The 16,079-nt window shown below is 38.3% G+C and overlaps 1 protein-coding gene across 4 annotated transcripts in view; it reads right to left on the bottom strand.

The window, feature by feature from the left end:
- Glis3 (GLIS family zinc finger 3) overlaps positions 1–16,079 on the bottom strand; it is a 449,742-nt gene that overhangs the window by 302,177 nt on the left and 131,486 nt on the right. For 3 of the 4 annotated variants that reach the window (XM_042699395.1, XM_042699396.1, XM_042699394.1), the window contains one exon: positions 1,619–1,826. The exons of the other annotated variant lie outside the window; for it this stretch is intronic. In XM_042699395.1, coding sequence (XP_042555329.1) covers positions 1,619–1,826 — 208 coding nt within the window. The remainder of the gene's footprint in view (positions 1–1,618; positions 1,827–16,079) is intronic. 4 annotated transcript variants of the gene reach the window in all.

Raw genomic sequence — 16,079 nt, 5'->3', positions numbered from 1 at the left:
CTTTCCAAATTGCTGAAAATAAGTTTCCATCCTTCACCAACTCGTTTTTATTATAACTCATCCTGCAAAAAAAAAAATGTATTTCCACAAGAAGGGCTCACAAAATAGATAGTCAAAAACACTTGTCAGTGCACTGGAAGGTGTTATCTTTTAAGGATATAAAATTATGCTAAGGACTCAAATACGCCAGAAAACACGGAGATAATGACCTCTCTCTGGCCGACCCATGAAAGGACCTACAAAGGTACAAGGCTTGAGCCTGTGCGCTGACTACCATCAGTTTCTCCATTAATTATGACTGCCTTCAAGGCATGGGCTGGACTTGCCAGACAAGACGCTGAAGGCTTCTCAGTGACACCCACCCATGCACACAGTTAATTCTGCATGCAGCACACACAGCAAGTCTCAGGAGTCCCTCAAGGCAAAATCATCAATGGGAAAATGACAGCGGCTTCCCATCACAAAAAGTCTCCGGTGAAAAACAAGTTTCCATCTCATGAAAAAAAATTGGCATAAATAAATGATCCAGGAATTCTGATTTCTGAGTCTCAGTTGGAGGCTAGGAAAAGAGTGGAGGGAGATGGGAGGGGGAAGAGGAAGTAGAAGAAAGAAACAAAGGAAATGACAGGGTCTCAAAACCAGAAGGCATGTTAGTGGGTTAGAACCCAAGGAAGTAGGAAATAAAATAAGAGAAATAACGTGAAAGTAGAGAGTAAAATGAGTCTGCAAAATCATAATTACAGTAGAAACTAGCCTCAAGAGGACAAAACTTTGTCTTTCTAAGATGGTAACTTCTAAAGGATGATATAATTAACCTAAAAAGGAAACAGAGCTTAAACATTATACAATACTTTGAGCGAATGTCCCACCCCGAGTACAAACGTTGTGATATACATTTGTCTGAGGGCTTAATTTTTACTTTCTACTTAAATCTCACCCACATAGATAGACATATGGCACTTATTGTACCTACTTATTCTGCCACGAATCAGACATTGTGTTGAAATGTTATATAACTCATATATGAAAATATGTCTTCCCAGACACATCATAAAGTCTTAAAATTCATGAATTCTACCTTTATTCTCTCTAGTATCTCCCTAACCTATTGTATTATGCAAACAGTAGATATTTAATACAGATTTGGGTAGGTGGGTAGATGGATGGCTGGTTTGACAAAATCGCTTGATAGCAGCCTAGAGACTTTACAATATAAACACTGGAAACGTAAGAGGTATGATAAATGTGACTAGGACATCTCAATTTGCTAAGTTATGATATAACTTACTCACCAGAAGTGACAAATAGACACCCTGGACTTCAGTCATCAAAGCCCAGAAATCTCCTTTTTTTTTTCTTTCACTTACACCACCAAACAGTACTTACTAAAGGCATGCCTCCCAATGAAGAAGATATGATGACATAAGATTAGTTTTTAGACATAATTCCCTGCAAAACTCATACTGAGAGCTCATATTGAGGTGTGTGTCTATTGAGTGTGTGTGTGTGTGTATGTGTGTGTGTGTGCCATGTGTGTCATGTTCCGGAAGAAAAGGGAAAACATTTTGTGAGGTGTGATTATACCATAAGGAAGGGGGGAAAAAAAGTAACTTGAGACCTGGTATCTGAAGGAGGTATATTCAGGTTGGCTGCATTCATTGCCCTCTGTAAGCTAGGACTGATCTGGTTGCATGCTGTGGAGACCTGGCTTGCTGGAGGTGAAATGGGTCCCAGTCGCTGAACCATCATGGGACTGCTGGTGACCACTAGATTGTTGCAGCTGCCTTTTCCAATGGACTTGCACTGAGGCCCAAAGCCAAGAGCCCCTAAAAACAAATGAATCAGGTTAGCTTTTATGTCCCTTACATCAGAAATCAGTACATACACATGTACACACATACATCAAGAACTCATTTTAGAGAGTCCTTGGCTCTTTTTTTTTTAGTGTTGTTGATATCAAAAGCTTTCTCTAATTGCAATGGCAAAGCCATAAAGCTTTATAGGAAACCTTCCCTATCCCCACTCAGAATGGTAGCAAATTTCACTCTTTCTATGGTAGAAGTATTTTGAAATTTATATTGTCATATCTTGTAAGAGCTTTACTTGGGCTGGGAAGGTGGCTCAGTGGTAGAGTGCTTGCCTAGCATGCATGAGGCCCTGGGTTCGATTCCTCAGCACCACATAAGCAGAAAAAGCCAGAAGTGGTGCTATGGCTCAAATGGTAGAGCACTAGCCTTGAGCTGAAGAGCTCAGGGACAGCACCCAGGCCCAGAGTTCAGGCCCCACGACTGACCAAAAAAAAATTAAAAAAAAAAAAAAGAGCTTTACTTAAATAGTTAAGGTGGTTGATAGAATTACCTGTCTGAAACCAAATTATTTTTCCCTCAGAATAAAAATCTTGATTAATCAGCAAAAAAAGCTGACACTGCTGATAAAACCTAATTTAAATTGCCTTATTTCACTCAAAATTCACACTTCCTAAAAAGTCCTTTTAGAAAGCCTTTTATAAGTCTAGCTGTTTCTCTTTCCAACCTTAATGTTTTTTCCTCTTCCTCTCAATTCATTGTCATTGGAAATGTAATCGTTTAAAAACAAATCAGTATGAGAAAGCCATAAAACATTCACTAAAGACTAAATGTGACAGGTTTTTTTTTTTTCATTTTGGAAGTTATAATCCTCTATTGTAGAAAACCTTAGTAGTATATTACAAATGGGGGTCAGAAAACAAAGAAGCCCACAAAAATCTGTGTCATTATGGAAAAGTGAAAAGCAAAGAGAAAAAAGACTAACAGAGCCGTGATTCATTTATTTAAAAACTTAATAATAGTTGAATCATTTTTAGACATTCTTTGTACATATATGTACTTTTTGAAATACTTTTTACCAAGCAGGTCAAGACTCAGTAACTATACACTCTGTTCCCACTTCTTACAAATCAAAGTTAAAATGATCTCAATTTTTAGCATATTATGCCCTAAAGTTTCCTTCTTAAATATACCATCTTTTTTTTTTTCATTGATAAAGTTGGGATCATTAAAACCAAAAGACAACAAGACACGAGAAAATTTTTCCACTCAATGCTGCCACATTCTAGGCATACTATAAGTCACAGCAAGAGTAGCTATCAAAAGCCTTGTCCAGTCTTCTGGGAAACTAAAATATAAGTTCAACTGACCTGCTGAAGGTCATATAAGGATTTAATGATAACAGAAACCCATACTTCCATATTTTCATGATACCTATGTGCTTTAAATGTAAGCTTTTAGGGTGCTTAGCTTCTATCTTGGATATGTTCTCAGATAATTATCACCAACTAAAATGTCTCAGATTTTCTTTATTCGGATACACACATCAGAACTGGTGCAGCTTGTATGTTAGCCATTTTCTTTTGCCTTGAGAGACAGAGTATAGATATTCCGTTTTCATTGTGTATAAGACATTATAATCATCACAGCTCCATCCTGACAGCAAGCATGGTAGGTGCAGTTTTATGTAATGCAGCATAAATCGGGTATCTTTATAAAGCCTCAATCCTGACACATTTGCATTTCAAACTTGCTTTTGACCTTGGGAAAAGTCAATGTGATGGTTCTCAGCCTACTCCAGTATGTAAGACACCTCAATTGTCTTCCCCAGGTTCCACTGCTACCAGCCATTGCTATTAAAAGCAACATCAGATGTCAAGTCTTCTGTCAAACAGAATGTCATAAACTCATAAAGGAATGTAGACACTTCATGCCTGTTTCCTCTTTAATAAAGAAGATTCATCTCTATCTACGTCTAAAACAAAGACATATCAGCAGCTGGAACAGCACACATCCACTCGATAACAAAGAATATTAATAGCTATTTTATCCATTTTAAAATGTCACAGAAAGATTGTAAGGTATACCGGTATTTTATATACCAGCAAAAACATAAAACAGCCAATTAAATTTATGCATGATGTCAAGATTTCAGAGATGTTGTGGTGCAAAAAAAAATACATACCTTTGAACTAATAAATAGCAATGTGATTGTCAAAATTTTTTAATTTGAATTCTTTTTGTGAGGGGGGGGGGGTTTCAGTCATGGGGCTTGAACTCTGGGCCTGGGCACTGTCCCTCAGCTCTTCAGCTCAAGGCTAGTGCTCTACCACTTGAGCCAGAGCACTACTTCCAATTTTCTGGTGATTTATTGGAGATAAGAGTCTCATGGACTTTCTTGCCCTGGCTGGCTCTGAACAGCAATCCTCAGATCTCAGCCTCCAGAGTTGTTAGGATTATAGGTGTGAGCCACTGACGCCCAGCTAATTTGAATTCTTATCTTGTTCATGCTCTTTTCTCTACCTCAATTACCTTTACTTACCTACCTCCATCTTCAGGTAATTAAAGTCTTGATTTAAAGGTGTTCTCTTCTATAACCACCCTTCCCTACTGATGACTGGGTAGATTTCACCTATGCCTTTAATTCTCTTATGGTCTCCTATTATACATTTGTCTCAGCGCCTGAAACATTTGAGGGAACTGAACTGTTTTGCCTCACTGTTGTCCTCCTCTCACTTTTTAGACTTAATTGCTTTCCTAAAGCAAAGCCTTTATTTGAGACATTGCTATCCCTTCACACCTACATCGTTACATATTGTAGACTGTTAGATGGCATACAGTAAATACTTTCTAGTGAAATTAAGAATGAATGAAAACAAATGATAGTTGGAGTGACAATTAAACACTAACCAATTATTTCCACTAAATATTCCAGGTGATTAAAAAAAAACATAATTCTAAAAAAAACCATAGTTCCACAGTATCACTGACTAAGTTAAATGGAATCTTCACCTACGATCCTTATATTCCCATTATTTTTCTTGTTCTACAATAAACTTAAGTCCTTTCATCTCCTCAGTCTTCACTACACTACCTCCGACTCCCTAATTCACTGGTTAACACCCTCTGTCCACCTAGAAATAACAAACCTGAACACATATCTCCAATGATAGGCCTTGTAATGGAAGATGTTTAAGGAACACATTAATGTTGGTGTGCAGCTCTGAGAATGTTCTGGAAAAATTACCATCTGTGTCACAAGGGGAAGTAAGAGCTATTATACTCAATGGAACTAGCTAATTCTAATTCTTCCTCATCATGCCAGCCATGATGACGTCTCTAGGCTAGTCCGAACGGAGCAGTACAAGGGAATATGGGCCCTGAAGGTAGCCCTGCCTGGGATCAGCCTGCTGAAGGTGATCACTAAACATCTGTGTCCCTAATCTGGGTCTTCTCGTCTACAAAACAAAACAAAACAAAACAAAACTAAACCTCCCTTCATGAGGTTCTTTTGCATCAATATTAATAGTATCATCTAGCACTTAGTAAGTATTCAATGGACATCAGCTGTTATCAGTGTTTTGTCATTACTGTTTAGTGTCTGTCCTTGTTGTATTTTTTTCCCCCTGCTCTTTACTGTAGTAAGAAGAAAACAGTTCTTTATAATTTCTTGTCCAAAATAAGACAATACACGATGCTGTTTAATTTTCTGCCCATTTTCAATATTCTTTCTCCTTTGAGCTTGGAGCCAATTTTATTTTTTAAAACCAGGTGTCATCACAGATAGAAAAAAAAAGTTTGCAATTGGCCAAGTTTGAATGTTCCTTGGCTTGCCATTCCTTACAAGCAAACCATACAACTTTTCTAACAACCCAATATGCCAACTAGTGGAACATGGCTTCCATTTTGAAATAATGTTTCTTTTTAGAGGCAAATGATGTTTTTTAAAAATGTATTTACTGCTCAAATTAGGACTAGAGAGGATGTCATTCTGGAGATGGCATATACATCCAGCCCAAATCACTGTATGCTTATTGGAGCGGCGGGTGGGGGGGGAGCCTGAATGTTTTTTTACATTTTTGAGTTTCTAAAATGGATCTTCCTGCAAACAGCACTGATACGGGGGGAACGATACAAAAGGAAATGTAAATGAAAAGAGAAGACAGAAGAAACCAAAGCTTTCTTGAATGTTAGTGGGCATTCAATTGACACATATCAAATTCTAACCATGAGTCAGGTAGGCCAGGGAGACGTGGTGAGTGAGGGGACAAAATCGCCACAGAATCTACACTGTCTAGCCATGAAGACCCGCAGCAAAGCAACTGCTCATGTGTAAAGAGGCGATTCCTGCTTCTAGGATGAATCATGCCAAATAACTTCTTTAGTAATGGGAAAATGATCGCAGAAAAGCAATTTCTAAATGGTTTAGCCAAGCACATATGTAAGGTATTTTGAAATATGAAAGCAAGAAGTAAGTAGATAAGCAGGTATATAAGTAAGTAGGCAGACAGACAGACAGACAGACAGACAGACAGACAGATTAGGGTTCAAATCTTGCCTCACACCTCACTGGTTATGCAACACTAGGGAAAGTTCTTGAAGTCCCCCTACTTGAGCATCCTTTTCTAAATGAAGACAATAAAAATATCTAACTCATAGGGCTCTGAGGATGAAAAGGTTAAGAACACTTCTAAGCATCCATGTTTTACTCTAAAGTATTTCAGTAGACAGAAAAGTTACAGGAATAGTAAGAAATGACCTCCAGTTTTACTGGTTTTAAATTATTATTAATAATAATGATAATGACAATGATAATATTTTGAACCACTTAAGAATAAGTCAGATTTCATACCTGTTAGTCCAAAATGTATAAATATAGTACAAACATTACGTTCTAAGACATTTAGCAATGGCAAAGTACTAGTATGCAATATTCAAATTTTATCAACAATACAAGTAGAGTAATTGTTTTCTAATCCAGGATCATGCATACAGTGTAAAGAAAAGTGTGTGTGCGTGTGTGCGTGTGTGTGCGTGTATGTGTGTGCGTGTGTGTGTGTGTGTGTGTGTGTGTGTGCATGTGTGTGTGCGTGTGTGCGTGTATGTGTGTGCGTGTGTGTGTGTGTGTGTGTGTGTGTGTGTGTGTGTGTATACTGAGGCTTAAAACTCAGGGCCTTCAGAACTTGAACTTGGTCAGCCTTTTCATTTTTGTCTAATTCTCTATCATTTATGCCAGACCTCCACTTCCAAGTTTTTGCTGGCTAATTAGAGATAAGAGCCTCTCATATTTGTTTCCCTATGCTCCCGACATTGAACCTCAGATCTCACCCTTCCAAGTAGGTAGGACCGTAGGCAAGAACAGCACCTGGCTCTACGGAAGTTTTTGAGTCAAGATGAAGTAGGTCTTCCAGAATGGATTGGCATATTAAATATTGGGCACTCAAGACACATGGAAAAGTGGGGAAAATGGAGGAAGGAAAGTAGTAGAGGGTTTGCAGCCTTTAACACAATAGTTAAAGATCAAGACTCTGTAACTAAACTCCACCCAGTGGCTTTGGTATCCTCAGTGACAGATTTCTAAGATGTTATTTGTTTACAGAGTCAAAAGATCTAATGTATGTGATGCATTTGGGGCCTGACACAGTAAGTATATTAAAAATATTAGCTAAATTTTATTAAAGGACTGTCTATGTTACTTTTTTAAAATATTATTTCTAGCATCTCTTTTCTTCTGAGTACCCAAAGCTGAAGGCTGATGCCTTTCCACTTATGATCTACACACACACACACACACACACACACACACACACACACACACACACACACAGAGGACCTAGCCTCCCAACTCCAGCTTTTAGCCACTCTCTTTCCTTGCCTCCATTTTTCCCTTTTTCAGATAATTAAAAAAAAAATAAAGACTGCTAATAATCTCCAGCTAGATGTCAGATACCTCAAGAACATTTACTACAAGGCCATACTACAATAGAAAAGAATTAAAATTTCAAAACTTGCCCAGCACTGAAGAAAAAAAAAAGAAAATTCAATACTTGGCAAGAAAAAAATCCAAAGAATTTTTTTCAGCCCGGGTCTATGTTGCCTGGTAAACACAAAACTGAGGTAGAGTTCAAAGCCAATTTGGATCACTGACAAATAAAGTAAAGGTTTTGCAACTTAACGTTCAATATTTCCCTCTATTTCTACTTCTTAGCACTTAAATCTACATACCCACCTTTCTAAAATAAATCCAAACAAATGCCTATTATAAAATAGAATTCATACTCCCTTAGGAAAAATCCTCAAGTGCTATCAGAAAGTATCTCTCAATTTCACATGGGAAAATGTGACTTGTCTTTATAGTCAGTTTATTGATGTAACTTCAGCCATTTATCAGGCTAATTTTATTTCTCAGTTGCTTCAACCTACCGAGGTTTCTTCAAGAGCTGACAAGAGCCAATATATACAATGTGCCTGCTAAGTCACCATTTTGTTACTATTATTATTATTATTCAATCATCATGTGACAGGACAATTGTCGAATGATGTAAAATAAGGCATAATAGGAAATATGATCTTCTAATTTGTATACACAAAATAATGGGAATGTCTTTTCCTAAGGAAAGAAAATGAGTCTCAGTATATACCCAATCTTCCCTGGCTAAAGGAGGAATGATCAGTGGGAATGAATAAGCTCAGGCAAACATTGTTTCTGCTTGGAATAAGCTTAACCACAGAGGAACTTTCTCCTAGACCCAGGATAAGCCTTACCAGGCTTGTCCTGGCAGAGTTACCCAGAATGGGTGGATAAGTTACCTCTAGTTACCAAGGCCCATCACACTGAGCTCTTATATAAAGCTATTTCCTTCCAACTCATCCTCTATCATGGAAAAATAACATTCTAATAATGAAGACTGTTTCAAATGTACTAGTTATTTGAGGTTACCTTTATTTACCTTTTAAATCCAAAGTAGTATCGTGTATATGTGTGTCTTTAAAAGTTAAATGATATGGAAGTATATAAAGAAAAGGCTCACATTTCTACCTCTTTCTAGTATCCCTCCTTTAAGGCATTCAACTTAAACATTCACAATGTCTTTCTACATTTTTCTTTAAGCTCATACAAACGTAAACATGTTCAACTTCTAAAAGCAATCTGAGTTAGACACACATTGCTCCTTCTTTTCTCAAGAGAAACCACCAGAAAATACCTGTCATGATGAGGAATAAAGTTCTAAATATTGCAATAAAATTGACTTCATAGCATACATCCAATTCCTTACAGGTGCTCATCAATAGTAAGATTTGTATCTTGGACAAAGCACTTTCTCAAATGTAACCCCTTTTTCTTTTCTCAAATGGGGTAGTCATCAGGATGATACAAAAACTTTGCAAATGGTATGCTTGTTACCATGAAGTGGGGCAGGGCAGGCTTTTGCTGCCAACCCCAGGCAAATCCAGGTCAAAGAGGCTGCTGGAACAAAGTCATAGGATTCTTCTAGCTGACACTCATACTCTTCCCTCAAGCTAAAAATAATACATTCCTGCATACCAACCATACGAGGCTTCTTATGTAATGTTTAGTCAAGCCTGCGATGCTTCATGACTGAGATATGATAGTGACCATGTAATGAATATGTAAATATGCAGTAGACCACAACAAAACACAGTAAAACCCAGGGAATGGCAAAGAACATCCAAAGACAAGTGAACTCATTGCTCCCATGTTCAAGAACAAAGCAATTCAATTTGGACAAAGTTTCAAATGCTTAAAACTACACACAACCTATGGGAGAAGAGGACTTCTTACAATCTAAAGACATAAGACAGACAGACAGAGATAAGAGAGACGCACATAGGAGCAATGAGATATTGTTATTGGCTAGGATAAGACTAAGCATGAAGCTAAACCATAGACACAAGAGTTCAGAGAAGAAGAAAGACAATTACCATGTAACAAATAGAATGCTTGCTGAAGAAGAATATTAACTACAGAAACATGTCTCAGTGTTATTCAGGATATCTATACATATGTTAAAATGATAAATAACAGAAACTCGCAATGATGTCTGTGGTGAAATAGCTTTGAAAAATCTTAATACAACCAAGTTCAGTGCATCTTTTTATACTATAACTTGTCTTAGAACTGCTAAAAAATACAAATGCATATAATAAATCTCCCAGAGAAGCAAATAATATATAAAATAGATTGCCTTGAATAAGACCCTCAATGCATGGACTCAATCAAGACTGGCATTGTAAAAACTCACTTTTAAAAGTAGTGAGTTAAAACAAGGGAGAATTAAAAACACATAAGGAAATTGGCTATAGACATGGAAATAGAACTGTGGTGTCTAGTGAACACACAGCTTGTCCTAGAGAACAAGAAAGAGTCAGAAGTGTCTGTAGAAGTTGGCTCTGATCAGGAGAAAGAAGAAGCAGAACTCAGAGGTTTCTGTTAGCTACTCCCCAAACCCAAGCGACTTTAGATATGCAAGGTCTATGTGCTAAATGTTTGGTCCCCAATCTGACACTATTGACAGGTGATATATATATATAGAGAGAGAGAGAGAGAGACAGACAGACAGACAGACAGACAGACAGACAGACAGACAGACAGAGACAGAGAGACAAGAGAGAGAAAGAGAGAGAGATTTAAAGGCAGAACTTAATGGAATGTTTTATGTCATGGGGCATGTATCCTCCATCTCTTCCCCTTCCTTTTTCCTTTTCAAATGGTTTAGCTCCATTCCCCACTTTCCACCAGGATATACTGTCTCACCATAGGTCCTAAAGCAATGGAGTCATTTGATCACTGCCTGAAACCCTCAGCCAAAATAAACCTTCTCTCCTTATAAGTTGATCATCTTGAGTATTTTGTTGTAATACTGGAAAGCTAGTACAACCTGATTTTCAAGGTGGGCATTATATATTGACCAATGGCTCCAAACCTGGCTGTGTAATTAGCATCACCAAGGGATGCTTTTCAAAAAGGCATGAGATGTAGTTCAGTGGTAGAGATCTTGCCTAGCAAGCCCATGACTCTGGGTTTGGTTCCTGAAAAAAGAGAAAGTAAATTCCTTGGCTCTATCTCAAACCCAATAAATGCTTCAAGTGTAACTGCTCACAGGCACTAGAACATCAAGAGCTTGGGCTGTAAGTTCTGGTATGTTAGCCGGGTGCTGGTGGTTTACATCTATAATCCTAGCTACTCAGGAGGCTGAGATCTGAGCACTGCAGCTCAGAGCCAGCCCAGGCAGGAAAGGCCATGAGACTCTTGGGTCTAATAAACTACCCAGAAATAAACTACCCAGAAAATGCTGGAAGTGGAACTGTGGCTCCTTGGTAGAACAGGACTAGCCTTTAGTCAAAAAAGCAGGGGGAGAGGGGAGGAGGAGGAGAAGCAGCAGCAGCAGTAGCAGCAGCTCAGGGACAGTGCCCAGGGCCTGAGTTCAAGCCCCAGGACTGGCATGGGTTGTAAGTTATGGAGAAGAACAGAGTTCATCTGGGAGATTGAAAGAAAACTAGAGGAGCACATACCCCAGAAGGTAGACAATGCAAAAGGCCCAAGGTGGGAAGGGAAAAGACAAAATAAGAAAATACTGAGATGGAAGTTTGTCAGAGCAAGTCAGAAGATTTTAGAAGTAGTTTATCAGGTCTTAAGTCTTAGATGCTTAGATAAGGAGTAACACACTTCCAGTCGATTTTGTGCATCCATTCCAAAATGACCAAATAAATAGGTCAAATCCAAACCCTGGGAGAGTCTATGAATCATGCACGCTCCGATCACCTTGCCCTGATGAGTCCTGCCTGAATTTCTCATTTGCCCCCCCATGAATACAACTTTCTTCCCAGCGTAGTCAGCCTTCAAGAATGTTATCCACAAAGTATGGAATCACCAGCCTTACTCATTTTATTGTTGCATTAAATGGAATCAGACATATACCCTAAGAAATTAAAAGCTTTCTGGGCCCTTTGGTGGCCTGGATTCCTGTACATGAAGGCTGGATTCTGCCCTCTACACAGGGCAATGATGGCAAGACGTTATTAAGAACACATATCACCAAGCCATCTCATACAAATGGAAAGATAAATGAAACAGTATTCCCAGGTTTCTACCCTAAAGTCCCATCCGTCTGCTATTGTACATCAATTATCAACTAATTAGTAGAGAGTGCTTACTCTGACCCCTGTTCTCTCTTGTAATGATTTGCCAAGTTAACCGAAAGCTGCTCTGATCCACAGAGACTCACAGTACAGCAGTAGTGTTAAATAAAGTTCACTCACGATGAGGCCAGAAAACCAGAAGAAATGCAAGCACATTTGACTGTTTTTCCCTAGACAAAAACTCTAACAATCCCTTGGGAAAGGAGCAGAGGTGTTTGTTAAATAAGCAAACTGTTACTCTGAAAAACTGCAATAGGTATACCAGAACAATTTATTAATTTATGCTTGCTGGTCAGAGGCTCTGCTCTGTATAGACTCCAGAGAATGCAGGTACACCGATGAGGTAGTTTTTGCTTACAGTATAATTTACTGGGCTTAAGTAAATGTGTGCCTAGTGGATTCATCTGTGGAGATAGACAGAAGTAGAATTATTAGGCCTTAGAAAAAGAGGATTTCCACATGCACAAGAAAGAAGGAAAGGAAGCATATTTTCATGGAAAAGACTATGACCCGGTCATGTTTCCTCAGTGTGCACTTATTGCTCTGATGTACTAATGGAATCTCAGGCACTTGAAGGTGCCTTCCTCTATCCAAGAGTCATCAGCTAACCAAAGGGAGATTGAACGAACACAAAAACACTTGAGGAACACCCAATCTTACATTGAGTTCTCTTGTGTTGAGTACACAAAGAGCTCATATAAGAAAAAGATCTGTAAAAGTCGAGGAAGCTCAATGGGAAAGATGGGACTTGAGCTGAGAGTTTTAAAGGCTGGAGGGGAAGGATATGAAGATGGGGTATTATGAAGAGCAGCCCAGGGAAGGGAAGAGATAGAAAATGCATAATGATGGATGAAGCAGTGGAAAAAGGAAGACACTAGAACTAGAATGGTGTCACTTTCTAGTGGTGGGACCTGAGGCAACTTCCTGAAACTTTCTGCCTCTGTTCATCTAGAAAACACCTGTTAACTGTTCCCACCTTCATAAGAGTACTTCTATGACACAGAAAGCTTCCTGTAAGCTTTTGACATCCATATTGGTACTAAAGAGCTATCAGATTGCACAGACCCTTCACTGCCAAGTACCCCAAAGAACTGCAGTCACTCTACAGCAACACAATTGGTGGCCACAATTGTTGGCATGCCTTTGTCTCTACTGATGAATTTATTAGAAGATAAGAGATGGGGGAAGAGAGGAGGACAAAGGCAGAAATCCAACTAGGAAGACACCATCTCAGGCTGAGCGTTGGACAGATAGACAGAGCACTTAAGGCAAATGGAACCCGTCTTAAGAGAACAGGAAACAAACAAAAACATAAATTAAGAAAACAAGAACATTATCACCATGCCTTAAGGAAGAAGCAAATTCCACATCTTTCTTTCTAAATCAAGTCCATATATCTTGATGGTTTTTTTCCCAAGCCAATCAAAAACAACGACTGTTAGATTAATGGCAAAGCTACTATCAGTGAACCCCCTTTAAGAGCTGGAATAATGGTTTGGATTTCTCTATTCAACAAATATTTCCTAAACAAGTGGGTAAAATTTTACTTTTTAGAGCTGGAAACAGGAACTCACATCTCTAATCTCTTCCTCTGTACTCCAAATGAAGAAATCTGGAAAACAGTTTGAAGCTAGCCTATGCAAAAACTTAGTGAGATTCTATCTTATCAAGTAAGATAGATGTGTGCTCTCAAATGAGGGAGGTGTGGGTAGAAAGATCAGGGCCCCAAGTCAGTTCTGTGCAAAAACTTGAGACCATATCCCTACAAATAACTAAAGCCCTAAGCACTGAGGGTAGAGTATATGCCTAGGGAAAGTGAGGACCTGAGTTCAAACATCAGCCTAGAGAAAAAAAGAAGAAAAAAAAAGAGTATGACTTTTAGTCCAATTAACAAGTCAAATATAATTTGAGACCACAAATGAAGTTGAGAAATACTCCTCTTAAATGTGTTTGAGTCATAATATGCAAGAAAGAGGAAGAAGGCTAAAGGTAGACACAATTGTTCATTTGTCCTTCACTGGGAATATGAAATTGTTTCTTCAGTCTATACTCTGTCCTGTTACTTATAGATACACACACACACACACACACACACACACACACACACACACACACACACACACACACACACACACACACACACACACACCCTCTTAAAAGTGGGTAATCTAACCTACTAATATAACTTAATTGAAAAGTGTGGGTTTTTTTTTAGTATCTGAGAACTGGTTTAGAAGTAGGCTCCCAACAAACACTTTATAACAAGTATAACTTATTAGTACCTTAGAAACTTGCATAATCACCATTAAAGCTTAGCTATCTTCATTTAACCCCCCACACACACACCAGATTGTAATTCTGTTCCTTTCTGTTTCTTCTACTGATTTTTTGTGTTTTTGGTTTCTTTCTGTTTCTTCTACTGATTTTTTGTGTTTTTGGTTTTTTTTGTCAAGTGGTGGAACTTGAACTCTGGGCCTGGCCTCTGTCCCTCAGCTCTTCACCTCAAAGCAAGCATTCTACCACTTGAACCACAGCGCGACTTCCAGTTTTCTTGTGGTTAATTGGAGATAAGAGTCTCATGGACTTTCCTGCCTGGGCTAGTTTTGAACCACAATCCTCAGATCTCAGCCTCCTGGGTAGCTAGGATTACAGGCATGAGCCACTGGCCCCCAGCTCTGAATATTATTTTTGAACATATAAAAGAATGGAGGCAGCAATGCTTGCTAAGAAATGCACTCATTACCTTGCCCATGTAATTGTAACCTCTCTGTACAGTATTTTCACAATAAAAAAAAAGAATGGAGTAATGAAAGCATCTCTGTATACACGATTGGAACAGAAATTAGTATTGAATTGGCTGCAAGCTGAATTACCCTATAAAGGCTAATTCAGCCACTGTACTAGCAATAACTGTCAATAATACCTGAAATCAGGTCAGTGAGAAGAACCCAAATTCCTTACCATCATGACAAAAAGAAATGTAAATTGTGAGTTAATGGCTGGGCACCCTTGGCTCACATCTGTGATCCTAACTACTGGGGATGGAGGTGGGGGGGAGGCTGAGCTTTGAAAAACTGAGGTACAAAGTTAGCTCAGGCAAAGCATATCCAACTAACCACCAAAAAGTCAGGCAAAATATCTCCAACTAACCACCAAAAAGCCAAAAATGGAGGTGTGGCAAATGTGGCAGAATACCAGCCTTGAGTAGAAAAAGCTAAGGGATAGTACCCTGGTTCTAAAGTTCAAGTCCTAACACACACACATACACACACACACACACTCACTCACACACACACGTTATGGAATGTTCACTCTTAAATAATATTGTCTTTTAAAAAAAAAGGAATACAGAAGCCAAGAATCAATATGAAGAAAATGCTGAATGTTAAGTTGAAGGTTTATTTCCTAGATACGTACAAATTCTTACACAAGAATAAACAATACATCATAAGATACTATGTAAGGTGCTAAGGATTTCAAATTAAAGGAGTAAAAAATTCTTCCACAGTTCTCAAAGGACTAATTAAGAAGACATCTTAACTTGGTGGCTAGTGTGCCTCTTTTTTTCCTCGCTCCAGGTGAGCTAAAATCATAAACCATACCAGAACATATTCCTCTCTGTTCGTAAAATACTCCATAAAAGAACAAGAATGACAGATACAGGCAGAAGTCTCATCTGTATCTTTTGACACCATGAAAGGAACAAGAACCTTGAAAAAATGCATAGTTTACAATAAAAATTTCCAAGAACTCCTTATAGACCACAAAGATTGGCTCCTGACAGTGGGCAGAAAAATTATGAAGATAACGCCGGACTATTTTCAAGAAGGAAGTCTCTTAAACATTAATTTCAAAGGGATGCCACTAACTATAAATCCTCAAAATGGAGTCTATTTGCTACTAAGTCTAAGTAGTACAATTGTAGGATATTTTACCATTTAGAGATATGCAGTTTTCAGAGATGTTTTGAGAAATCAAATTATGTTTTAACACTGAAGGATTAATAAGGAAATAGATTGCTTTGTGTCAAATTTCACAATTTTTTGCTGTCCTTTCTTTACCCTTAGAGCAATAACCAAACACATTCTCTGTAATATTCATCTTGTAAAATAT

Source organism: Dipodomys spectabilis, unplaced genomic scaffold (genome assembly GCF_019054845.1).
Source record: "Dipodomys spectabilis isolate Male_0828 unplaced genomic scaffold, ASM1905484v1 ptg000241l, whole genome shotgun sequence".
Lineage (NCBI taxonomy): Eukaryota > Metazoa > Chordata > Mammalia > Rodentia > Heteromyidae > Dipodomys > Dipodomys spectabilis.
This window is presented reverse-complemented; position numbering and strand designations above follow the sequence as displayed.